The 27155-nt window shown below is 51.3% G+C and overlaps 1 protein-coding gene across 4 annotated transcripts in view; it reads left to right on the top strand.

Annotated features, from left to right (window-relative positions):
• Positions 1-27155, top strand: part of znf536 (zinc finger protein 536) — a 136777-nt gene that overhangs the window by 67454 nt on the left and 42168 nt on the right. For all 4 annotated transcript variants that reach the window (XM_088371468.1, XM_088371466.1, XM_088371470.1 and 1 more), the window contains exons 4-5: positions 101-189; positions 14937-17227. In XM_088371468.1, the coding sequence (XP_088227594.1) occupies positions 14938-17227 (2290 nt within the window). In that variant the 5' untranslated portion in view covers positions 101-189; position 14937. The remainder of the gene's footprint in view (positions 1-100; positions 190-14936; positions 17228-27155) is intronic.

Here is a 27155-nt window from a genome sequence, read left to right as displayed (position 1 = left end):
CATTTCGTGTCCAATGTGTTGATGTTAAATCACGAGACGTGCTTGCATTTGCATCAGCGTTTGCTCGAACTAACAACGTTCACCTCCGCTCCCCGTTCAGGTGGCGTTCCCCCCAGCGCTGCCAGCCGCAGGCGGCTCGATCCAACACCGACATCGACGTTCACTCCAGTATGCTGTTGGTGTGCTAAGGTAAGCAAAGCTGCTCTGGGGTCAAAGTGTGAGCAACAACACACGTTCATTCAAATTGTCAATTTTCACTCCAATTTTCTTACCTACACTTATTTATTTATATTTTACATTTATTTTATATTTATTTATTTTTAATTATTTTTAATTGCCCCTGTTTTTTTGGGGGGGGGGTTCATTTTACCTGAGCAAGTAGTCTAGGAATGTAATGGATGACTCTCCCAACACTGGCAGGCGAAGGTTTTGCCTTCAGACCGTTCCTAAACTTTATCGTCCTCGCTGTGTGGTGATAAACAACATCTCACTCACTCACACACAAACACACACACACACACACACACCAACTGTTCATCACTCACTCGCCAGTTCGACTTATCCCCAAAGGCGTTGTGTCTTTAAGCGCGCGCCCGCGCACACACACTCAACTTGTAACAATCTGGATTGTGCTAATCTACCATAATCGTCCGCCACATGCCTCCTAAAAAACACACTGGGGTGGCATTCCGCCGTGCCGCCTTCACGCGCCAATGTCGCTACCTCCGCCAGTCAATGTCATCACCGCCGTGGGGGAGGGGCGGAGGGATTGTTGCGCAATTTATGTTTGGCATTAGTCTAATTGAATCGTATTTCAAAGGCACGGCAGGTGCTTGAAATGTCCAAAGTCAAATCAAAAGCAGAAGAAATGTCGCAAAATGATTTTGCTACGCAGAGCGTCTGCGATTTCAAGTTACTAGCTTCGCACGGTTCCGGGCTTCAACCCAAGCTTTGGAGACCTGAAAGGAGGTTCGGGATTTCAAAGAAGCAGTTTGGACAATGCGATCGTGAACGTTTCCCATTCGGGATTTGTTTCAAGGAAAAGTTTCAAGATGTCAAGATGTTCGGGTTTTCAAGTAAGGTTTGAAACGAGCTGATTCAACAAAGGCTTTGGTACCAAGGTGAAACTTTTGACTGAGGATGCAAACCAATTTCGGGTTCCCAATTAGGCCTTCCAACGAGGCTTAAGCTTTCAAAGGAGGGTTTGAGCCTGGCTTTCACATTTTGCCTTGGCCATTGAAATGGGCTTTGGGATTTCAAGGCGGGGTCAAGCCTGTTGCTCTGTCTCATTTGGATTCAATTAAGTCAAATGTATTTTTGCAGCTGAGTTTTTGCAGTGCATGATAAAGGTGGAGTGTCCCTCGCCGGTTGCCGTCGCGAGTGGGCAGAACGATGCCCCCCCCCCCGTCTCCAACGAGACGGATGATAAATTCCGGGCGGGCGTCGGCCCCAACAGCTGTGGGCAGACAGGCCTGATATGAGAATAGCAGCATCGGATGAGCGGGCATTAAAAATGAATATGCTATTTAGCCTCGGTGTATTTTAGGTATTTGACATTTTCATGTCCGGACAGCCGCAATTTATTCATAGTGCACAGGAGACGGGCGATGGGGAAAAAAAAAAAAATCTGTGGGAATAGGCCGGCGGCCAGCCGGGTGAAGGGCGGCGGCCAGCCGGGTGAAGGGCGACGGCTTCACCTTGTGAGGTCACGCCGTCCAACCGTTGAAGCCTATTGGACCGGCGGCCCACTTTTCTTGGCTGTGCGTTGGGCAGGAATTGAACGCTTCCATTTCAAGGAGACTAATGTTTGAAATTGAAATCGAAACTTCGGGGTCCAACTTTCGCGCCAAACTCTAGTGAACCATAACCTCAATCGAAGGAAGGAAGGCGCTTGGCTCTTTCCTTTCCACCTGTTGGATGCTCGGCTGCAGCTTCCCGCGCTCGCTACAAAGCAGGCGGCGAATCAAAGCCCCTGGAGAGCCGCGCACGCTATATGAAAGAAAATGTCTTAACAAGCGCCGCCGTCTTTTTCTCCTCCTAAGTGGAAGCGTTTGACTCGCTGCCTTCGGAAAGTCTTTCAACATCACACGAGCATTACAAGTCAAAGTTAAAAAAAGAGCGAGCGAGCGAGTGAGCGAGAGACAAGCGTAGACGTCAAGTTGTATTTTTCCTGGCGGAGGCCAAAGTGACTTTGAGTCGGCGGCCTCCCGTCGCCTGCCATCACTCAAGCGTGCTCATTAGCATATTGAGCACGTCCAATAACGCCCCTCCCCCTCCCTCCCTTTTTACGCTGGGCTCCAGAGGGGGCGATGACACGCTTTTCCACCGAGGCTTCGGGTCGAGCCCGGCTTATCGTTTCAAGTTAGGGTTTGGTCCCAGGGTGAGGCTTCCAATTGAGACTTTTTTTTTTAAAGACAGCTTTCAGCGAGGGGAGGGCGAGTAGCGATACCAGGTATCCATTCTAAAGATTTGATGCCCAATGAAACGTTCATTTGACTCGGCCATAGTATCATTTGAACCGTCAGTTTGGAAAGTAAAGAAAATCGGACAAGATCCCACTTGTGAATTGGTGCACAAGGCAAATGCTGAAATATGTTGTCAAATTTAAATGATCATTCATCGCCGCTCACAGCTTCCGTTTTTGTGCGCATTTGTTGATCATTCTCATCAAAGTGTTGTTCCAGCCTTTTCCAAATGCTTCCACAAGGGACGTCGGCCCTCTCGATCCAACTCTCTCTCTCTCTCTCTCTCTCTCTCTCTCTCTCTCTCTCTCTCTCTCTCTCTCTCTCTCTCTCTCTCTCTCTCTCTCTCTCTCTCTCTCTCTCTCTCTCCAGCTTCCTGAATGCAAGCGACGGCTTCCTGTGCCTTGATATGCACGGCCACATCTGGGCCGAGGCGCTTAATAACAATCACCTTCCCTTTCACTGGGCGCCGATTGTTTCTAATTGGCCCTGACAGATAGTAGCTGACAGGCCGCCGCCGCCGCCCCTCCCTGCGTGACCCGCGCTCGCTCGCCGCACTTAGAAGGCCTGTCATTTTTAATATTTGATTTTCGCTTCGTAAAAAGTTATGTGTTTTAGAGCTGTCGCCCTCCCTCCCCCTCAATCATGCCATGAAATCAGTTTTTAAGTGAGGCAGGCGGTGGCGAAGGCCGGTGAGCAAGGCGGCGGCGGCGGCGGCGGACGTCCGTCCCTCGCCTCTCAGCCCTCGTTTGCCTTTTTAAAGCCTTCCCCCTCCCTCTTTGCTTAATTGTCCCGCCGCCTTCATCATTCGTGGCCCTCGCCACTTCCTCCCGTCGCCTCCGTTCAGCCTCTCGCCGAGTGCGTGGCGGCGGCGGGATCGCGCATCAAATATTCACGCGTGCAGCGGGAGCGTTTGGACAAATGGCGTCCACACGTGAGCACGCCTCAAGTGTTATTTGCACACCATTGATTCCCGTTAAAGGTGTACGGCGCGGCGCGGAAGGCACATCGGGCCGAGCGGCGGATCATTAAATGAAAAGACGGATTCATCGACAGCTTGACGGATGGCATTTTGCGGCGCAATCCATATTGGCCTTCAATAAAAACACAATTTGGAGCGTAAGACAAAGAGGATGGCGGGGCTCGGGGAGAGGCAGGCAGGCAGGCTGGCAGGCCACAAAGCAGACTGTACCTTGACTGACAGAAATGCAGGAAATGTCGTCTTTGAAAGATTTGGCCGCCGGTGATTGACGGCCTGAATTCAGATGCAATGGTTGCAGGACGGCGGAGCACTTGTGGCTCTGCTTTGCTTTGCGTCGACAACAGCGCGGTGACTTTGTCGACGCTGCCGCACTCCGAGTGTGACGGGCTGGGCCAATCTGTAGCTTGGAGTTGAGGGCTAAGATTGCAAGCTACGAGTGCAGTTTGGAGTGAGTCACTTTGGGTTCTTTTCGTCAGCAACTAACCGAACAACAAAGCCTCCTCTTCAGTGGTGCACGCTCGCGCCCCCTCCCTCCCTCCCTCTCTCTCACTCTCACTCATCCAGCGCTGCCGCTGCCGTGGCGCCACGCTCTTCTCCGGTTGTGGGACCCCCAGGTGCCCCCGGGCGCGCCCAGTGCCCAACGCCACACTGCGCCTTTCAGCCGGCAACATCCACACAACTAATTGGAGTCGGGCTGCATGCGTGTTTTCACTAAAGGCGCTCTTTAATTACATGCGAGCCGGGAATGAGTATTTTGGGAACGTGTGTGTGTGAGTGCGAGTACGAGTGTGTGTGTGGCTTCAAACAAATGGAGCGCACTAAAGCAATATTTGTTTTGCCGTGGTGAACCGTTTGTACGTTAAAAAGCAAAAGCATGCTTCCGGTCCTTGCAGAACTTCTGCTCCCAGCCTGGACCCTTTTTTGTTTTCTTCTCCCATCTTGCGCCGGTCCTGCTCATGAGAGCTTTATTAATAAGCGGGTGAATAATGTAAAGAGTATTGTTTTCTCCCAGCTTTGTATTAATAAACATGAGTGAATTTATTGGCAATTCGGCAAAGCGTGATTAACGCACATTAATGTCGGGATATTGCTCAGTGTGCCCTGCAACACCGGGGCGGGCGGGCAGGCGGGCGCCCGTCCCGCCGCCGCCTCCGCACAACAACAAAAAAAAAAAAACATGAAATATTTATGGCGGGATATGAATGCTTTTGTAAAAGAAAATAGCAAGTTATTAATCCTCTGATTAACAACTGATTAACCTTTTTTATTAAACACGTGATCCGTGCACCATCGACTCCGGGATATGTCGTCTTGACTGCGCGGCGGAATAATTATTTTTGTGTCTTTTCTAATTGCAAAAAACGCATGGCTGAACTATATGCGCGTGTGTGTGTCTTAAGGCTACACACACACACACATGCGCGCATGAATAAGATGGAGGATAAAGCCCAAGTGCAAACATAATGAACAAAATTCCGGCGCGCTGGAGGAGAACAAGAGCCTAAATTTAGCCGGCGATCTGCTTAAAACAATGCCGTTTAATTCACATATCCGTTTATTCGGCGCGGGGCGGGAGCGCGTGCGCGCGCGCCATCGAGCGAGCGGCAAAGGCGGGATAAAAACAACACACAAAAAGAAAAAAAAACAAGTGTATTGAAGGACAAAACATGCGCTGCCAAGGCTCATCCCGCCGCTATTGTCTGCGTATTTTTAGTCGCCGTCAAGCCCAAAGACAATTATGACTTCCCCGCTCGGCAAATCCAGCCGCCCCTCTCATGTTTGGACTTAGTTATTTATTTGGCGCCATTGTTTCAGACGGGCTCAAGTACACTGGAGTTTATCGCAATCATCTATTTCAATTTGAGTGGCACAAAAGCATTAGGAGCTGGAATTAGGACGCACTCGTCCTCTCGTAGTCCAGGTGTTCCTTCACCATGCGGCGTGCGCAAAATGGCGCTTAGAATGAGGAACTGGCAGAAGAGATCGCCGGCCTTACCGTGTTATTGGAACGCTAACGGTGAAGCAGATGAATAGACGACAATGCTCGTGTGCATACGCCCCGCCCCACGTACTTGGGCTTTGGATTCACTCATTTGCCATCTTGTTTGTTTTCCCACAATTGACCTTTCCAACCACCCCTGCCCTGCATGCTGGTGGTCCATCCCAATTTATAAAAGTATTTCTAAAATTTCTCTCTATCTATTACACACGAGAAGGTGCATCCCAATGTCCATTAAGCAGAAGCAAAAACTTTTTACATTCTACTAATGTTGTATCATTTAAAAAAACAACAACATATTTTTGAGTGTGGGGCCTGAAATGGATGCATGGCCTTTCAACGGGGAAAATGATTTGAGATTGTCTTGAGTTGCATGTGTGGTCACGGCACAAATCAAACTTAAGGCAGCAGCAGCATCAGGCGTTTTTCAACCAATCTCATGGGCTCAATAAATGCAATCCTTCTTGGCGTGCCAAACATGCTTTTAACACAGTATGGCTTTGGATCCTGACAACCATTATTATAATTTGTACAAGTCGTCACTTGGACTCTTCACATGCATTCCTTCACGTGAAATGACATTTCCATTTTTTTCCCTCCACCACTATTTCTTTCCCCTCTCCATCTTCGGAATTTCTCCTTCTTCTTTTTTTTTTTTTTTTTAAACATGACATTTTTGTGCTATCATCAGAATGAATTAGTCTGATCTGAAAATATGCAGAAGGACATATGCCTTGGCCCACTTTCTGACAAGTGGCGGGTTCACATTCTGGTCATTTGCTCTGCGTGCGTGAGCGTGTGCGTGTGCGTGCACGTGTGTGATTTCGGAAGCCGTTTGGACTTGCCAAGTACTTTTAGCAAGGTGGACTCTCCAGTAATTAAGAAAGAAGTATAAAGGTGCTTAATTCCACTTTTCCGACCATTTCTTCTTGTTTTAAGCACACTGTGGTGCAGGCAAACACACACACACGCACGTACGCACAGCCCAATTGTGCGCGGTGGTTTGTGCAGCGGCAGGTACGCCAGTCCTAAGCTTCTTATTAGCAGCGTCGGTGTTGCACATGGTCGCTCGCGCCAATCGGTCCAGTCCTGCTTTCGGGCCTTCCTTCAATGAGTCCTGATTGGACTTTTACTGCTGGCTGGGATTAGCCACAACTAGTACTGTACAAAAAAAAAAAGTTTTACTCTATTCAGTTATTATTAGTTATTATTTTTTTTAGATACACTTTTGGAAGCACGCAACCTGCACAATGAACTGACGATTTGATTGTAGCCATCAAAGTGTTCATTTTGTCGTTTTTCACCGAAAAATCATGATTTGTCAGCCCAAATGAGATTTTAACACTAAACTAACTCACTCTCTTTGATTCAACAGTGAGATGACTTTAAGTTCAATGTGAACATTGTTGCATCCTTCAAAAATGTGAAATTTGATGTTTGGTCTGCGGCGCGCCATGTTTGGTGTTTGCGCATTTGAAACAGACACGTCAAAATGTTGACGCAAGTGGGAGGAAGTCGCACGGCGCTTCTTGGCCGCGCGCGGCGGCGGCGTCTCAATGAAGGCGCGCTTTGTTTTCCCCAAATCGTCTCACTCGCCTCTAATGAGCCATTACGGCGTCTTTTGTTTTGGTTTTGGCGGGACGACGGCGGCGCTCGTCTTCAAAGCTCCTCACCCGCCCGCCCGCCATCAAAGCGTGTCATCGGAGAAGTTAACGTAAACTTTGATTGCATTTCTTTGACTGCTTTGCTTGCGCCACTGAGCTTTTTCGTCAAGAACGCTCGCCAATTTGAAACAATGCGTAGCAAGAATGGCGTCGGTTACAACCAATTTGAACACATTCCTAATTCAGGCCTTTCTCTCCAGTTTGGACATTTTCAAGAGCCAATTAAGCAATCGGGGAAGCCGAGATGACTCTTGAGTAGACTTTGTCTTCATCACGGTCTTCACTTTTGTCCCGCATATTCATCACACTTTGTCGAGAGTGAGCGAAAGCCCGCCCGAAGGCGGGACTCGCTGTTATGCCGCGTGCCTGCCTGCATGTGTGCGTTAAAAGGAAATGTAACACATTACGGCGCATTGAACATCGTCGGGCCCGGAGCAAGCTGATGGGGGGGACGGACGGGGGTCTCTGCTCAAGCTAGTTAGCTGCCTGGTGAATTTCTTGGCTTGACGTCATAAGGTGCTTGCAAAGTTGTCCTTGGAGAATAGAAAAGTTACAGGCGTAACTGGCCGAGCATTTTTTTTTGGTCAATATTTAAGTTTGTCTCCATCCTGACTTTATATTGATTACCATCCTGTAGGTTTTCTCAAATCTTCGAACTTGGTTGATCCATAATTCACAATATTGTCAACTTGTTTCCATTCACGTATAGCATAGCGTATATTTGTTTTCATTGAGTGGGCAAAATCTCCAAACTGGCATTTGACACTTTGCGCCGGTCGTCGCGCTCGGAATCAAAGCGTCGCCTTGCGCCTCCAGCGGCCGAAATACATTCAAGGAACGGCCCTGGTCATTTCACCTTGTCTAGCCTGCCGCCGCCCGTTTTGGCAAGCGAGGTCAAATCAAAAACAAACACCTTCGCCACCTCGCAGCGGTGGAGTCGGACGGCGGATTTAAGCGTCGATGCCGAAAAAGCCCAGATGTATTTTTTGCCGATGTATTATTCATGCGGGCTAATGCATTGTTTCTGTTTCTTTTTGTTGTCGGGCGGAAAGGTTGGCAGCTCGGCGTCTGCGCTGAAATGAGAAGTTTGAAAGACGCGGCGCTATCTCTCTATTTTGTATTTATACGGCTTATGTGTGCATGTGCGTGTGCGCGAGCGAGCGCTTTGAGAACGGCGGCGCCTTAAATGTTAAATGGGGGTTGAAGCCTGCCTGAACTAATTTGTAGAGCTTTGCACCGTGTTGACATTTAAATGCGATAAGAATAGCAAAGTGTAGCAGTCGACCTATTTTGAAGATGCCTTCCCGACGCGTCGGCATCAGGCGCGGCCTATAATTAATAAAAAAAGACAGGCCTCCCTCGCTGAACCTTTGATTAGAATACCGACTCATAAACAGGCCGAGCGGGAGGAGGGAGAAGAAAAGGGCTGACGAGAGGAGAGAAGGAATGAGGAGAGGAGGAATGAGGAGAGGAAGAATGAGAGAGGAGGGAGGTGGAGGGTGGCACCTGCTCTTTGAGCCACATTGTGTTGGCTGGCTGGCTGGCTGCTGTGCGATCACATTACTCTGATCCTGCCTGGCTTGTTTGAGGAGGAGGCGGGCTAAAGGCGGGAGGAAGGGCGGCGGCGGTGGCGGCGGTGGCGGGATCTGCCAAATCAGCATGCGAATAACAGCACATTGTTAACTTAATCAGATGCAGGAGGGGGTGGCTGAAGAAAAGACTGTTTTCTGTGCGCTGGCTGGGCGGCTGATGAGGGCAGGCAACGTTGCGAGCGCCGGTGACGTGGGGGCGGGGCCGACCAGCCGGTCGGCAAAACTTGCCCTGGCGAAAAAATTAATAAAACAACTAATCAGTAATCATAAAATAGATGCGGTCTCAACGCCAGACGGTCTGCTGCTAATGTCAAAAAGTACGAGCGGGCCTTTTCCCACACGAAACTAAAAGCAACTTGCCCGTTCCGCACCTCATCAGACCCACGTGTGTTTGGTGCACACGAGGAGGCTGAGCGGAGCGCGTGCCGGCGCTTGTGCCTTGTTGTGGTGTCACGTGATGGTGAAGGTCACTCTCTCCGAGTGGGAAAGAAATGCCAGATATGAAAAGCGTAGGACGCGCGGCGCTGGCGGAGCCGGAATGCCACAAGTCGCCTTTTGTCTTGGCCTCGGACCACATGCCCCACTTTTGCACCGACGGCAGCAGCTCCAGGTGTCTTCTTGGCCTCTGAGGCTGAGACCACTTTGTGGTCTTCCTTAGACGACTTGAAATGGTTTTGGTTCTCATCCCATCCCGGTGGACGTTTTGGTAATCGTGGCTTTTTCTTCCCGACGTCCCCGTGGAAACACTTTCAATCGAGCGTCTTCAAAGTTGAGTGGGATGTCAAGAGCGGTCGCCAGCCATCCGCTCTGATCAACCGCGATAGGAGAAGGGGCTGGCGTCCGCACCTCCCTTTGAGACCACGCCCCTCCAAAGTACTTCCTGCGCCCGGGCCGATAATGCCGAGCGCATCTCACAGGACACGGCCGCTGTGATTTTTATTGGATGAAAGGCCGCTGCGACAATGAAGAGGAGCCGCCGGCCGGTCGGCCGGCCGATCGGCCAGCCGGCGCTTCCCGATGACTCGATAAGAAGAAGATAAATGGGATTTGTTAAGTGTGCCACTTCTCCAGTTTCCTGTGGCTAGTCTTCAGAAGGGACACAGGAAGTTGGGGTGGGCGGGTTAAGCAGAGCTGACTTTACCGCACAAAAGATTGGACAAAAAGCACTTTGTGACACCCAGTGCACCGGAGAGGTACCGCGGGGCGACTCGCCCCTTGGCCTCGCTCATTGACTAGTTGGTAGTTTAGTTCTGATGATTTCCAGTTAGTTTGCTTGCTGTATAAATTTTGCTTTGGTTATTCAGTTGTATCAGTTATTTTGTGTTAATGGCTTGCTTCCTTTCACAGTTAGATACTGACTCAGTGGTTTTGTCAGCGAGCCAGTTCGCTTGAGTTTGTCAGCGACTCACACCTTAGGCCTCTTAGTCAGTCAGTCAGTCAGTCAGTCAGCCAGCTAACTAGCTAGCTCATTCGCTCGTTCGTTCGTTCGTTCGTTAGCAGGCGCTTGTATTTCACTCGCTCGCTTGTATTTTTCTACAATTTGTCAGTTTTTCGTTTGACTCGCTCTTTGAGCCTGTTCTTTCCTTAACGGGTCCACATAACTCATCGCTGTCGAGCGTTCGTAAAAGAGGAAACGCGGCTGGCCTCAAGATTTCACGGTAACTTTTCAGAGCTGCGCGGGAAGTTGAGGTGGGCCTTATCAAAGATTGAAGACGCCGGCATGAAAGACGGACTTTGCTTTGTGGTTGAAGAGCATATGGGGAGCCTCTCGCTACCTGTGTCTTATCTACTCAAAAAGGAGGAGGAGGAGGAGGAGGTGGAGGGAGACGCTGAGACATTGAAGAATCATTCAATTACCCCAAAATAATTACCTGACTGGCTTCCTGTAAGCAGCGCCGCTAATTAGCTGCCGACGTTTGTTTTAACGGATAAAAGCGGTGGGAGAGGAAGTCCCAAACTGCCTGCGAGGAGGAAGACGAGGCGCCGCCGCCGCCGCCGCCACGACGGACACATTGACAGACATGTTGCTCCCCGCCGTGGTGCCGCTAATTATTCCTGCCACAGTGAAAAGTCTGCTCTTAGCAAATTGAACCCTAACGTGGCGTGGAGGCACCTGTCACAACAACTCCTCCCACTTTAACGCCGCCGCCGCCATTATGCAAAGCGCCGCCTGCTGTGAGCAGGAATGCAATTATTTGGGACATTCGTGGCATCAGCGCCACCTCCAGGACCGGAGGGGGACCCGCGTCACATATCCAGTCAGATTCTCACACTTTTGATTTTGTTTGTTCCACTCTGGTGACTAGTCGGCCAGGAGGAGTAAGCTTAAAAATATATTATAATGTTGTATATATTAAAATGACAATAGATTTTTTTTTTTTAAATCAATTTCGCTTTGCTAAAAAGGCAAATGAGAAACGTTAGTTTGGAGTACAATTTGTATCTGTGTTCGAAAATGGCCTTTGGAAAAGCATTCTTGACGACAACAGGTTTTATTGCGATCTTGTTGCTTCGAGTCGCCGGGACGAGGTTGCGATCGACTCATTGATTTGCAAAAGCGCTCGTCAAAGTTGTTGGAGCCTCGGACGGGTTCTGCTATACGCTCCAAGTGGCGCTGCGACGGCAACGGCTTGACGTGACGTTTGTGCGTGTCAACTGGCTGGGCCTCTGCATGGCACGCTGATGTAAGCCGGCCAGCACTGCGGACACACTGCGGCCATTGTTTCCGTCATGGCTGCCGTGTTTGTTGTGTCCTTGTTTTCTGAATGATTTGACAGGAAGAAGAGTGTCACGCACGCACACAGGCCACACAAGAGCGTCATCGATTTTTTTTTTTGATCGCCGACCTCTTTTAATGACCGACAAAGCGGACAACCGGTGCTTCTGCTAATGATTTGAAAGTCGTCGTTGCAAATATTTTGCACTCCGTGAAGAAATGCTGCTTTTTGCGGCTGAGCTTCTCGACGCACGCGCGCATGCACGCACGCGGCGGCGGCGGCGATGCTTATCAAGAAGCAAAGCTTTGAGCTGGCGGCCGTCTTGGGAAGAGGATTTGGCCAGCGCGGAACAATGAACTGTGGGAATCCGTTTGTCCCGCATTGATCTTCCTGCTGTGCCCCCCCCCCCACACACACACACTCTCCCCCGCCCTCTCCACACACACAGGTTTCTCAGTTCTCCCCGTAGAGTGTGTGTGTGTGAGCGAGGACGAGTCGCGAGAGGAAGTACCTGTTGATGCTCCGCTGTGCCACGGCGGTGGTGACCAAGAGGAGGGAGGGGGGCGAGGCCCGGGACAGCGTTGAAGTAGAATGGCCAACTTCTTGTGGCTGCTTCTCGATTTTTTTTGTCGACATACTCGCCAAACTTTTATGTTGCAAAGACAAAAGCCGAGGCCCTCGGAAAATGGCCGCTACCCACCAAAATGCCGGCTCTCTCGTTTGTCTCTTCTTTTTAAGACGTGAGTTCTGGGTTCACGGCGGACTTCCTGTCCCTTTTCACACAAGGATTCTAGACCTAGCTATCTTCAAAGTGGCTTTGTTTCAAAAGGTGGTCTCGTAGGTTTCCGTCAAACATCCCGCACGCTCAGCATGTGCAAATATGACGCCGATAGAAATGTGAAAATTGATCAGTCTCCCTGCCGAGCGCCGAGAGTCGATGGCCTCGCTTTGGCGCACGCTCGGCACCAAAAAAAAAAAATGGAAAAAAAATAACAAAAAGCAGAAGCCACTAATAGCTTTCCCATCGACTCAACAAGGCTCCAAAGTTTACCGGCGACGCTTTACTATATTCCGAAACTGTTTATTTCCGTATGAATTTATAATGAGCCTTTCTAATAGCTATCCCCACTATTGCCTTTGCTTCAATAATTGATATGGTTACAATTAGAGTGAAGCACATATAAATCCCTCATGCATTTGTGATGCCTGCTAATATTGATAAGACCCAATTGAACTGTGAGACAAAGCGCGTGCGTGGTGATGTGCGTGCGTGCGTCTCTCTCTTTCTCTCTCTCTCTCTCTCTCTCTCTTTCTCCCACCACCTGTCTGCACCTGAACACGTGCATGTCTACTCTTGGTGTTGTTTTTAATGAGCGTTCCAGGACGGGACAAAGTGCGTTCCGGTGTCAGGCCCGTTGCAGCGTCTGAGGCGTTAAACATGCCGTGTCTCTTAGAGGACATCCGCATATTGAATTGTTTTGTGTGTGCGTGCATGTGTGTGTGATATGAGCAAAGGCTGGCTGGCTAGGGGGGGGGAGCAGCGGGATGGGGAGGGTGTCACATAAGAAATGTCCTTTTTAATCAGGAGGAAAAATATAAAATGAGTCGGGAGCAAGAGGCGCATATGAATGCAGCTCATTTGCATACGCTCGTCAGCCAGGATGCCTCGCTTAAAAACGCGCGAGCGCACGCACGCAAAGTGGATTCGTCAGTTCATTTCACATGATTCCATTGTCTGTGTGCCTTTGTTGTATGTGGGAGATAAAGGCGGGCATCAAATTGGAGAAAAGGGCAGGGCTGCTATCTCGTCAAATGAGCAACAGCTCATCAGGCGACTTGAAATCACAGATTTTGATTCCAAAAGGCGGCGCGGCACGGCACGGCGTGCGTGGCGTGTGTGTGCGTCATTCAAATCAGCTCTCCTTCCACGTGAGCACGCACGCTGAATGATGGAGGCTGCCTGTCATGCCCACGCACGCACGCACGCACTCACTCCAAAGTTTCGACCCCGTGCTCGCTAACAATAATAATAATAATAAGGAAAGTAATCATATTCTCAGGGTAAATGGACTCGGGTGATATGTCAAATTGTTTCGGCTGCATTTTTAAACGGATCTGTCAGCACCCACTGAGCAGTCTATGAACAAGAGATTGCTTTTTGCTTGCCTTTGTCCTTTTTTGGAAAAGCACACGAATTTTGATTCTGGTTAAGAGGGAAAGAGCGAGAGAGACGCTTGAAAATTTGGCTTCCATTTTGTTTGAGTTCATTGCTTGCGATTCTATTTGTTTTGACGATTGCTCGTTGTGATTTGCAAAATCATCTTTCTGCCTTTTTCAACTCGTCAAAACGTATCAATGGGCGATGTGATTCTTTGGAACCGAAACTCCTCATTTGAGCAATTGCGTCGAAAGTGACGTTTTCACAAACGCCGTGCACGAAAAGAAGCCACATAACACCGATGCGAGATTGTCGATTGCGTCCCGCAACGTGCCGCGTTTGAATCCGAGCGGCCCCGGCCGACTCACCGCGACAATTTGGCCTCCTCCTCCTCCTCTTCTTCTTCCTCCTCCTCGTGGCCGCCGTCTTTTATTTTTTTGATGATTGCGCCACTGTTACCAGGCAGCGCCACTAATCAGCTTAATGAGACATTATACAATATTTTGTCGAGCAAAGCAAAAAGTCTGCTTATTGTTGGGCGGCTTTGACCCCGCCGGCAGCCGGGGGAAGCGAGAGCCCGCGCACGCACGCACGCACACGCTCGCCAACGTGTTTATACCTCTCCATCTGGACAGCAGATGGATGTGCATTTAAGGCTTTTATTTTTTATTGTGCCAACAAATAATCTTAGTTGTGATTATTAGTCTCCATCCTTTTTGTCCTTCTCAAACATTTGCATTTGTCAACTCAATATTCAGCTCATTGGGGGCCTGGCGGGAACTATTTTCACGTCCCCCATATTCCACGCAAATAATGAAATCATTCTCGTCCGGTTCCAACTGTTTTCCTTATTCCCAAATAAATCTTCGATTCAACGTCAATTTCTCAGCATCGGCGCATAAATCGCGTCGTCGTCGTCTTTCCTTTCCTCCTCTTCCCCGAATTCGACGGAAAGAAAAATAGATATGGTGAGTCAGAGCGTTGTTGTCGGTTTAAAGCGCTATTTACTGCCAGCGTCCTAATTGCGGTCTCACAATGGCATCGCCGCGTTCCATTAGGGCGCGTAATTGGCGCAATTCCGATAGGATGGGCACAAGTAGCCTAATTAAGCGCCGCTGGCTCAGTGTCGACAAGACTAATTATTAGGTCCAAAATGGTGGCTGTCTTTTTTTTTTTGCATTTGAGCAATCCCGCGAAATGTTCCACCAGTGCAGTTGGACACTTGATTAGGTACCTAGGCTCAATACAGATGGATTGGCGCCTGATTTTGCCCGGGAGATTTTCACAAAGCAGACGTGGCGGTCACTTCTTGCTTTGAATTCAAGTGGAGTCCCAAAGAATTTCCCTATTTTGTTTTTCCAGGATGGAGGACTCCAGTTTGTGCCTGGGCATGTCATCGGCGGCGGCGGCGCCCGACGTCGAAGCCCACCTGAGCAGCGCGGTGCTCAACGGCCGCTACCCAATCAGCCAGAAGCTCCACCAGCTCACCGCCCAGCTGGGACACGCCTTCCCCGAGCTGCAGCGCCCGCAGCAGATCCCCGAAGAGAAAGCGGCGGCGCCCCTGGACGAGAAAAGCCACCACGCCGCCCTGGCCAGCCAGCCCATCAGCAGCCAGATGGCGCTGTTGGCCAACCAGCTCAACCGCGACATGGACGCCGGCGCGCTGAGCGGCTTGAACGGCCGCGTCGACCTCCAGCAGTTCCTCAACGGACAGAACCTGGGCATCATGTCCCAGATGAACGACATCGAAGACGACGCCCGCAAGAACAGGAAGTACCCATGCCCGCTGTGCGGCAAGCGCTTCCGCTTCAACAGTATCCTGTCGCTGCACATGCGCACCCACACGGGCGAGAAGCCCTTCAAATGTCCCTACTGCGACCACCGGGCGGCTCAGAAGGGCAACCTGAAGATCCACCTTCGCACCCACAAACTGGGCAACCTGGGCAAAGGCCGCGGCCGCGTCCGCGAGGAGAACCGGCTGCTCCACGAGCTGGAAGAGCGAGCCATCCTGCGGGACAAGCAGATGCGAGGAGGCGGCGGTGGCGGCGCCCTACTGCAAGCGGCGGCGGCAGCAACGCGCGAGCCCCACGTCGGCCTCAACAGCGGCGGCGCCAACGCCCTGCAGCAGCAGCTGGGCTCGGCCTGCGGGCTGCCACCCCCGCCGGGCCTGGCCGCTCCGGAGGCGGCGGCCTCGCAGCCGTCTTCCTCGCCCAAGCCGACCGGGGCCCAGGACGAGCAGGCCCTCAACCCGGCGGCGGGCTTTCGTTGCACCTTCTGCAAAGGCAAGTTCAAGAAACGCGAGGAGCTGGAGCGCCACATCCGCATCCTGCACAAGCCGTACAAGTGTACGCTGTGCGAGTTTGCCGCCGCCCACGAGGAGGAGCTGATCAGCCACGTGGAGAAAGCCCACATCACTGCGGAGAACACGCAAGGGCAGGGGCCCGGCGCAGCGGGCGGCACGCAGACGGCCACCGAGTTCCGCTGCGACGTGTGCGGCCAGGTCTTCAGCCAGGCCTGGTTCCTCAAGGGCCACATGCGCAAGCACAAGGACTCCTTTGAGCACTGCTGCCAAATATGCGGCCGCCGCTTCAAGGAACCCTGGTTCCTGAAGAACCACATGAAGGTCCACCTCAACAAGCTGGCCATCAAGAGCAAGCCACCGCTGCCGCAGCCCAGCGAGCAGGACGTGGGATCCGTCAACAGCATGAGCAGCCTGGCACAGGAGGCCCACGCCAACCTCTACTCCCGTTACATCTCTTGCCTTCAGGGAGGCTTTATGGCCCCGGACAAGCAGGCTCTGAGCGAGCAGCACCAAATGTTGGCCAAGGCCATGAAGGAGAAGGAAATGCTCGTCGGGAAGCTCCTGGGCCCCATGGCGGCAGCGGCAGGAATGGGCCACGGCCTGGGCGACAACGACAAGCGCTCCCTGCTGGGTTGCCTCAACCTGGTCCCGCCGCTCAAGTCCAGCTGCATGGAGCGGCTGCAGGCCGCCGCCAAGGTGGCCGAGATGGATTCCCTCAACAGCTACCAAGCCTGGCAGATCATGGCTCGCGGCATCGCTATGGACCGCGTGTGGCCCAAGGAGCAGCAGCAGCAGCAGCAGCACCGTGCCAGCCCCGGGCAAGATGACGATGTGGCCGGGGCCGCCGCTGCTCCGTCCTTCGCCCAGGACAAACAAGACTTTACTCTCATGGCCTCCACGGACGGATCCAAGAAGCAGCTCTGCGAGGCCCTGCAGGGCTCCAAGGCTGCCGAGGCCAGGGGCTTTGACCTGATGTCGCACCACGCCGCTGGCGCCGAGACTCCCGGCAGTCTGTCCGGCTTGGGAAACCCCAACGCGGACTACGGTCTCTCAAACCCGAAGGACAAGCCTTCGGAGTGCCTCGACTGCGGCCGGGTTTTCAGAACCTACCACCAGATGATCGTCCACTCCCGCGTGCACGGCAAGGAGCGTCGAAGCGCCGAGGAAGCGCTCCAGCAGCAAGGCGTGGACGAACGGCGCGGCTCGGCCAGCGACCCCGAGTCCCAGTCCATCAGTCGCTCCACCACCCCCGGCTCCTCCAACGTGACCGAGGAGAGCGGAGTTGGAGGCGGACACTCGCAGACGGGAAGCGTCCAGGATGACAGCCCGCATCCCTCCTCACCTTCCTCGGGTAAGACCGGCGACTGCGCTGGCTTTTCATTTGTCATTTTCGAGCTTAAGAATGGACGAATGATTGGAGGGAAGATGGTGTTGTTTTTGGAGAGGGGGGGGTTAAATGTCATTGCCGATGAGCCTATGACAGCATTTGCCTTGCCGAAGCCTTCGGGTTTTTTTCCCTGCGGTTTGATAATTGCTTCAGCAAAACGGCAAAAGCCCAGTCGCACATTCTTCTCATAGCGCCGACACTTAACACAACGGCGGCCGTCCGTCTAAGTGCACGTTTATGGGGATTACGCACGGCTCGACGCGGGCGATTACACGACTTTTTAAAGGTAACTTTGGCGAGCTCCTCGGGGCAGCCGAGGAAACGCGAGCGCGGTAATTAGGTCACGACTGCGCGATAATCAGTCAGTTTAAGCTAAACAAGACACTAATTAAAGATATACATATAAAGCAGGTCAAAAAAACGTTGAAGTTAATTTGCCAAAGCCCGCATGTGCTTTTAAGTCTTTGGAGAGAAATATAAATATAAATATAAATGAGAGCGTCTTAGCTTAAGGCTGTAAGCAACTTAATTCCACCAGTGGAGATGAAATTGTTTATTTATTCACAGAGGCATGAAGTCCTTATCACAGGCGTGTAGTGTGATGGGTTTGTACACGGGATGGGCGATGTTTATTTTAATCTAAGAAATAATAACACACACGCACACACACACACATTCATACTTACCCCCCCCCCAACCCCCCACCCCAATTAGGAATTAATGAAAATGAGCACGAGATAAAAAGCTATTTTCTTTATAGAGACTATTAAACACAACACTTTCTCAACAGGCTGGGGGTGTCGCCGACATAATTAGCTGCTGAATTTTAATGCGCTGGCTTTGAGTCTTTTTCTCGTGTTGTGTTAGCGTCCGTCGCTAAAAAATAAATAAAATAAGCCAGCACAAAGGGAAGTTAAGTCCGTCCCCCCCCCCGTGGCACATTTGAATGTTGGATTAAAAGACACAAGCCCAAAGACATTGTCATCACTGCATCAAAGAATATGGCCTCAGTGCTCACGTCACATACGATCCAATCCACATTGATTTCAATAGTGCCTTCACAAGAGTCGTGGCCGTAACAAAGTGATTTTCAGACACAAATCATGTGAAATAACCATACAACAAACATGCAAAAATGCATTTCAGCTGGTAACAAAAACTAGAACGCAAACATTCAACTGTGACGTGTGCTAGCATGAGCTAAAAATGGCCCTTTAATTGCATGAATGTCCCACGAGTGGTGTCATTGGTGTAAAATGTGTTCATGTCGCTGCTAATGACCAACAAACAGTAAAAAAGACTGTATGTAGTTGAATAGCAATAGCATTAGCGTATCGGGCTGGTGACTTGATCGCCGTGCTAGCGCAAGCTAAATATTGCCCTTTACAAAGTGACCAATTGTTTGGAGCCAACCACCGGTTGCTTTGCTAATGTGAGCTAATCATGCTTTTGCTGATGTTAAAATTGTCTTCTTTTTAATCGAAACGTGCCAATATTGCAAACTAGCGTCATCGTGCCGATAGGTTTGTGTGCTAACTGTGTGCCGATATCCTAGACATTGAGAACTAGCTCATAAAATGTGTGTTCCGATCGATCGATCGATCGATCAATGATGCCGTATCTGAGGAGCATGCTGTTATTTATTTTTTGACATGGAAGGAACTTGGGTGGTGAAGTGATTGCAAACATGACTTCCTGTTTCGTAATTTGACAAGTATGTAATTTGTGAGAAGAAATCATGTCGAAAGGTGTCGCTCCTCTTGTGCGCGGGATTCTGCGTGCCGCTCCAACTCACTCGTAATACTCGGAAAGCCCAATTACAGTCATCAACGATGACTTGTCGAGTGTGAACGGAGGTCAAGGCATTTCCGAACAAGGTTGAGGGACCTCCGACACGCCTTTTGTTCCTCCTGTCAAAGTTTTTGTTTGCAACTTGCTTGCAAGTCCTTTCACTGAAGACAAACTTCACCAAAAGTTAACAAGTCAACCTTAAAAGACGTAGACTGGCCTTTCCAAGCGCCTCTGCAAAGCCCCTCCCACCTGTCGGAAATAGCGTCCACGCAGCCAACATGGCGGCGGGGATTAGCCGCGCGGCTCAAACAAACAAGGCGAGCGCTCGTTGACTGGCAAATTGAAATGTGACTCAGCGCCCCAGGTTGTGAAGGCAGCGGAATATTCAGCGTTACACACACTTGCGCGTGCTAAGTGTCGCCGTGTAATTAATACGTCATTAACAGGCCACTGGAGTGGATTGCGAGTACGTCATGACTTTGCATTCCGACTTCACACACACACATACTTCAGCAGCTCATGGCACTTAAAGAGGAGAAAACACATCGTACTTTTCTTTTCTTTATGAATAGTACCGATTTTATATCTGTAAATGAATTGTGTGTGTGCACGTTCGGTGACAGAAAAGAACTTTTTTTTTCCTCGTGATTTGCTGCTGTGAGGTGTCAGCAGAGTGCATTGTGTCGCTTGGTGTTTGAATGCGTGTGTGTGTGTTTGCATCATTTCTGTGTGCGCGTGCATGCACGAGGTCAGGGCGCCCGCCGCTTGCGTCTCTGCCGTCTGATAATAAACTTGTATTGAATGGTGTTAATTGTCAGCGTGTCGCTGTGATTGACGCCGGGCGGATCAAAAGTGCTATTTTGCTTTGAAAGGCTGGTTTCTTCTTCTTCTTCACTTGATTTGATTTGCTGCTCTGCCTTTCTCCGCTTTGCCTGCTCTCTCTTGTGCACTTTGTAAATGTTGCCCGTGCTGGGAATTAGCCCAGTCCTTTTTACATCCTGTAAAATTCCCATTGTATTCCGACAACGTGCCTTTGATGGAGGCCAAACGTTCGCGCCGGCCAGCCCAGCCGCCAGCCGCCAGCCGCCGGCCGGCCTCATCCTCATGAAACATTTATCGGCCCGTTTTATGTCCTAATGATGGCGTTAGCGTTCCCCGTTGGCTTGTGAAGCTGGGATGGGTCGGAATGGGGTTGGGGGGGGGGGGGGGGGGAATCGACACATGCACGTACACTCACACCATGTATGACGAGGGCAAATCGACATCATGAGTGATCATAATTTGAAGGCAATACGAGACAATAAGTTGATAGAATCAAACTGAATTGAATCGGATCGTATGGAAACGAATCGAGTCGAATTGATTCGAATCAAATAGCGTTGTCAATGGCTGACATTGTGGAGTTGAGGCGAATCGCGGAAGACGACGTTTCCAGGGAAGTGGAGCTGCTTGGCGAGGGAAAAGTTGAAAAAAAATAAACACAGGCACAAATGGGACACATAAATTAGCATGGCAGTCGCGCAAGTGTTGGAGAACGTTGACGCCACATGGACGCGCGCAGATCGGGCGGGCAACAATGTGCACTTTAAAGTCTCCATCCGGAATATTCTCGTCTTTCAGACAAAAGCAAATGAAATGGCAAAGTTTCGAATAAATAATAGATAAATAAAAGATGGCGAGACCGTGTTAGCCGTTGTTCAATAAATGCGTCGGAAGTGCACGAGAAGCCACCGCTCATTGGGGCAATTTGAAACGAGTTTTACTTTCCCGTTGTCGTGCAGTTGCGTGAGTCGGTTGGATACGCTGCACTTCCGTGTCGGAACTATTTGAGGTCATCCCCGAACAGTAGATGGTGGGCTGGCTTTGTAGGAATTTGGGCGCGAGGACGGTGAAGCATATGTTGACCTTTCCCTCATTAAAAATGGAGAAGCTGACATGTGACACCGACCGCCACGAAGCAACCTCTCTCTCTCTCTCCCTCGCTCGCTCCCCCCTCGCTCTCCCCTCTGTCTGTCTGTCTGTCTGTGTGTGTCTGTCTCTCTCGCCTTCATCTTCTTCACCCCCCCGTCCTCCTCTTGAGGCCTTTGACAGGTCACATAAAAGTCTTTTGTGTCAACATCAGGGCGCTGACATGACAAATGTGACATGAGAAATGTGCTCACCCGCCCGCCGCTATCTCCTCATCACAAAGACAAGAGACCGAAAGAGAGAGCGGGCGAGGGAGGGAGGGAGGAATTAAGTCCAGGGATTAAGATCTCGGAGCTTTCTTCACCCCCCCACCCCCCACCCCCGCCCTGCGCCACATTCCAATTGTTCTTAAAATATTTGGCAATGTCAATTAGTAAGTGAGCAGAGCCTGGCTGATGAACACAATTTTCCAGGCGGCTGAGCGCACTATTGTTGTGGAGCGAGCGCCACATTTCCGAGGTCATTATCATTCCCCGTTAGCCGTGCCCAGCTGCTCACCCCGCGCTCCAGCCAAACGGCCCTCTTCTCCCTCCCTCGCTCCCTCCCTCCCTTCTCTTCACGCTCGCCGGTCCACCCGTGGGGGAGGGAGGGAGTGAAGAGCAAGGGAAGACGGGAAAGGTTGGCGAGCAGGGTCGGCCGCTACGTTTCGCGACAACTCGCAAAGTCACTCCCAATAAGCGGCGTACGAGCCTGAGAGCACTCTTGCTCCCGAGTAGGGTCACGTGACTCCGTGTGTGTGGGGGCGAATGAACTAATTGGGCACCATTTTTTTTTTTTTTTCACGAGTTAAATGTGTTTTGTGGAAAGGAGTTGACATTTCATATCCATGCCACGGCTACGTCATTTGTGGGGCTCCCATTCAAAGGTCCGGCCGGTCCAGCTACGCTCGACGGCGTACGACGGCGCTCGTGAGAAATCTCGTCTTTGCGCCCATCGGGAGCCTCCTCCTCCTCCTCCTCCTTTTTCCCTTGAACTTAGCGCACTCAAAAGCAAACTTTTCTCACTTGGGCTCGCCGCATGCCCTTTTTGCCTCCCGCGCGACCCCAAGTGAGTCCAACGTGCATGTGCGCGCCCGTGAGCGAGCGAGCGAGCGGCATCAAAGCTGCGCAGCTGCCAAGCGTCCTCGTCCCCGTCCCCAGTTAGCAGGCATCCAGCTGTCGGAGAATCTCCCGGCCGGCCATATGGTGACGGCTGCTGTGTGAGATGCGGGCAAATGGCAAACTGGTAGATCTCATCAACAGCGCTAATACGCAGACCTCCGTCCGAGCGCGCCGTTTGCCTTGGCGGCTTGGAGCAGGACCTCACCGAGCTGCCGTGGTGCAATTGTCCTGCTAGCCAACGAGGCTCACTTTCCATGGTGGGCTTGTGGTGCTTGCTTGCCACACGTGTATGAGCCAGTCCTGGGCTTGTTATCCATCCAGTGGTTTGGGACTCGCACCCAAACGTGGTTCAATTCCTGAATGGCCTCTGGACTTGGCCCGCCCCTTTTTTTGCTAAAGAAATGCTTCTTGACTCGGCTTTCTTTCCTTCTCTTGACTTGTTTCTGGACTTGATTCTTCACTGGTCCTTGAATCCGTTTTCGTAAAACCCAGCCATGACATTCTGCATTTTCCGTTTGACTTTATTCTAAATGTGGTTCCGGACTTGGTTCTTGATCGGCTCTCGACTCCATTCTTGACCCAAGCTTGACGCATTTTGCAGACAGCGCACCTGTCATGATGTTTGGCTGAGTGGAGACAAGATTGTTCTCGAATCTGCTCTTGATTCCTTCCGGGACTCGTTCCTTTGCGTCAATGTCGATTGACTCTTGAGCCCGCTGTTGAACCATGTCTGACTCTCGATGTCCAAAGTTGAGACAACTGCAACTGTTTTGGGGCTGGATCTCGACTTGGTTCTTAGCCTGCCCCTAAAGTTTAGTCTTAACTCACTTCTTGACTTGGTTCTTAGCCTGCCCCTGAAGTTTAGTCTTAACTCAATTCTTGGCTTGGTTCTTGGTGTCATACGCTGTTCTTATGTATCTCCGCCAGGAGGAGAACATCATCACGCCTCTCGTCGTGATCGTTGCGTCCTGACTTGCTGACATATTTCTGAAATATGTTTTGCAGAACATCAGAACACAGTGATCACGCGATCGTTGATAGGTGGTTTTTTTTTTTTTTGCTGAAGCGGTAGAGACTGACAAAACGTGATTGTAATTTTCCCGCGGATGATTACGCTACGAAAGCATCCGCCGTGTTTGGGACAAATGTCGTATGACACCTTGTCAAAAACTTTCTTTGTTGATCTCCCGGCGAGGAAGACGATGACGGATGACGATGGCGACGGCTCTTCCTCGGTCTTCAGTCCTCGGGCGGGCGGAAGTAGTTGGCGACTTCATTTGCGATGGATGAAAAGCAGCTTTTTGTCGTCAGCCCCGCCCGCACGCCCGCAAACTGTTGAAATATGACTTTGACCTGACAGAGGGAATTAAAAGTCTGCTAATGTCACGTGCTTTGATGGCTCGTCTCAATGCGAGCGGGCGGGCCGTCACGCTGGCAGATTTTTATCAACGGCAAGGTTATTACATTTCAACAATGTGACAATTAAAAATGCCTCCATCAACTTGAAAAGACCGCATGCAGAAGCCACGCAAACATTTTCAGCTTTTGTGTGGAATCAACTTTCTTCTCCTTGAAAACAGCAGCAGCAGCTCCTGTCAGAACCTGTTGGCAGTCTCGCCATCCAGAACATCTTCAGCTTCTTTCACACGTCTCGTCCATAAGGTGGCGAGAACATTCTTACAAAGAAAGAAATCCTCTTGCAAAATGCTCCTTACAAAGAAAAAAAAATCTTGCCAAATTCTCCTTACAAAGGAAAAATAAAATATCTCGTCTTTGAGTGGTGCCGCCAAAAGTTCTGACAGTCCAAATGTGATGGCTGATGGCGTGCGTAAAGATTTCTCAGCGTTGTAAATCTAATTGCGCCAAGCAGGCAAAGTGCTGGAACGGCTCTTAAACGCGTCAGCCATCGACCCGAGCGGAGAATCCGCCGGGCAAACTTTTGTCCTGACGTTGATTGGCGGGATAACTCGATCAAGATTAATTGATCAGAGGCCGGCGCTTCTGATCTGCTTTTAATCTCCCCGGTTACCGTGACGACGCAAGGGGGCTGAAGTTGGTTCAAAAGTCACTTGGCTTGACTTTTGCCCCCCTCCCATCCCCGTTGCTTTGCCTCAGAGGATCTGCAGAGGAGATTTCAAAGGACTACGAGGGGAGGGGTTGGGGGGGAGCTCAATTGTTTATTGATTTTATAATAGGCTTAGTGCAAGGAATAAAGCGGGGGCTGGCGCAGGGGCAAGGCGGAGACGTGGTCACGGCGAGGCGGCGTGACAAACAACAGGTAATGCAAACGCCGCGTTATTGCCTCCAGTCCCGCTCCCGTTATCTCCCGGTTAAACCAGTAGCGACATAATCGCTGCACGAGCTCGCTCACCGGCGGGGCGGGGCGGGGAGGGGCACGGCCTGCCTGCCTGGGAAAAGGTTTCCGCCAGGAATGGTGCTTATATCACCCAGGGTGCCTTCCATTATAGGCCAAAGCATTTACGTTGGGCCAATTAACAGCTCGGAAGCTTCTCCTTTTTTCAACAAGAAAATGTTGAGAGAATAAAAGGCCAGAATAAAAATGGTCACACCGCGCACGGAGCGACCCCTGGAAAAGGTGGGCATGTGCCATCTAACGAGGCGCCAGCCACCAACGCTTTGTATATGATATCTCCGGTGATGGCTGTGATATATGGATGCTAACACTAATTAGCTCATTTTGTTTGGGGCGCAGCGCTCATTAAAAACCCAGTAGGGCCATTAAAGTTAGCGTCCCCCCAAACCGCCGCCGCCTCGCCTCGGCTTTAATGGCCGCCGCCGCCGCTGCAGGTTGTTGATTTGTGGGATCGCTGTCGCTCGCCGTCACCGCTGCAATCCATCGCTCTTCCCGAAGCAAGATGAGCGGGGGGCGGGGGGGGGGCTTGTTCGTGAGCTTTGCGCGCCGGCGTCGCCGTAATGCCGACAAACCGGCGATTGAGCGCCATAAGGCGGCCTGCCGGGATTAGGCGAGCAGGTGTAGCACGGGCGCTAACAGATAGAGCACAAAGCCCGCTTGTCTGGTTTGCTCCCTGGGGGGCCCAAGCTTCCGATCTGCCAACACGTTCCGGTGTGCAAACAAGACGACTGTCATCGTGTTTCAGTCTGCCGCTCGCTCGCTCGCTCGCTAGCTCCTCCAGGGCCGTGCCTAGCATGACAAATGCATCCGTTTGGTGCGGAAGGTACCGAGCCACACGCTGGACGGTCAATCTGTGTACCTTTTGACAGGAAGTCTGCCCATCAGAAACAAAACCACAGTTTTTGTTTCTTATTTTTGGTTCTCACTCTGGACCAATGAAATGGGAAGACACGTGACTCGTTCCGCCGTGTTGCATTTTTTTATTTTTTTTTCACGAGCCGCTCCGACACTGGTCTCAAATGACTCGCTAGCCGGCGGGGCCATGATTCCTTTCAAAGCCAATCGACGCTGATTGTCCTTTAACGGTGATCCGGCGCATTACGTATGCACAGCGGCTGCCATTCACGATGCGCAGCGGGCGGTCCGGCTTGTTCCGGAACATTCTGTGCCGATAAAAGGCTTCCAGAACCTTCGCTTGAAGGACAGATGATGCGAAAGGTTCTGGCGTCATCCAGCATGTGACCCCTTGGGCAGATTGCGGCATGCAAGCTGTTGATCGTGTCATGTTGGCCACGCAGTGGCTGGAGCACTCGCCCACCCGCCATTGGCCGTGCCGCCATTGGCCGCCCTCTCCGTTGGATGACTTGGGGACGCTTTCTTGAGCGTTGCGTTAGTCAGTCTTGGCCGCGGCGTGGGCGCCCGTGCCTCAGCTTTGGTCATGGTGACACACGGAGGTCCGACTTGCCCTATTGACAGTCGTCACGGACCGTTGAAAGATGACGCCCGGCCCGGTCCCAAGAAGGACTCTGCTGCCAAGTGACATGCCCGACTTCTTTTGTCAGATCTAAGGCGGGCTTCATCTCCCATGTGCGGGCCGAGCCGACCCGGGTCAGTACCCGTGCGGCCAAAAGTGTCGACGCCGTGTCGGCTCGCTCTGATGAGAAATTGTGATCCTTCCTTGTCAAGTGGCGCAGATCATCTCCTCGCGCCATGTTGTGCTCTTTATTTCCACACTGACCTCATTTGTGAGGACAATGACCTTCTTGACTTTGGGGATTAAGACATGAAACCTTTGTGGATTAATTAGCTCCCGAGCTGAATTCATTTACAAGCTCCGGACGGAGGGAGGGAGGGAGGGAGGATGTGTCATGGTTTCCCCCAGATAGATGTAGAAAATACAAATGTCGGGCGGCCAGCTTGTCGCCACTTAAACACCATCGCCGAGCGCTGGCAAGGCGGCGCGTGCAGAATGCGCTTTTGCCGGACTATCTTGAATCCGCCACGGCTGCGGGGCTGAGTCTCCGCGTTCCCGCCTCCAGATCTGCTCTTAAGCCGCTCGCTCGCTCGCTCACTCGCTCCAGACAGCGCGGCGCCAATCGCGTTGTCTCGCTTGACGCGGTGACAAAGCTAAGTATTTGTTTTGCAACATGCGCTGCAATTGCCATTTGGACGCTTGACACCTTTTTTGTTTCTTTGCTTTTTAGCTTTTGTATGGAGGGAGCGTGCTTTGCTCTGCGCTGCTGGTGATTGGCCAATGTTTTTGTGGAAATTAGCCAAGGGGAGCGAGCGTGTGGACGGACGGATGGATGGGACGGTCGCGAGCCGCATAGGGTCCTTTCCGTCGATCGAGCGTCTCCAACTTCCTGGGCCGTGCCCGCACGTGGCCTTCCACTTTTCCTTGAAAAGCCGAAAACACCTCCAAACAGGGCACGCTCTCTTTCTTGTGGTCTACGCTTTGGCCGCTTGCTGCTCTGATAAGCAAAGCCTTTGTTGCTCTTGTGGCTTCCATCCAGCCATCTCCTTCCCGAGGACTTGAGCTTTATCCCAAAGAGTCTGGTCCCTAGCGGCGCTCCTCATTCCTGCCGTCCGTCCTTGGTCTTAAGAAATGAGCCGGCGCTGCCAGGTGAGGTGTAATCGGGCCGCTGCAGGACGGTAAGCA

The sequence above is a fragment of the Syngnathus floridae genome, chromosome 3 (assembly GCF_059516105.1).
Source record: "Syngnathus floridae isolate MCC-2025c chromosome 3, RoL_Sflo_1.0, whole genome shotgun sequence".
Classification (NCBI taxonomy): Eukaryota; Metazoa; Chordata; class Actinopteri; order Syngnathiformes; family Syngnathidae; genus Syngnathus; species Syngnathus floridae.
This window is presented reverse-complemented; position numbering and strand designations above follow the sequence as displayed.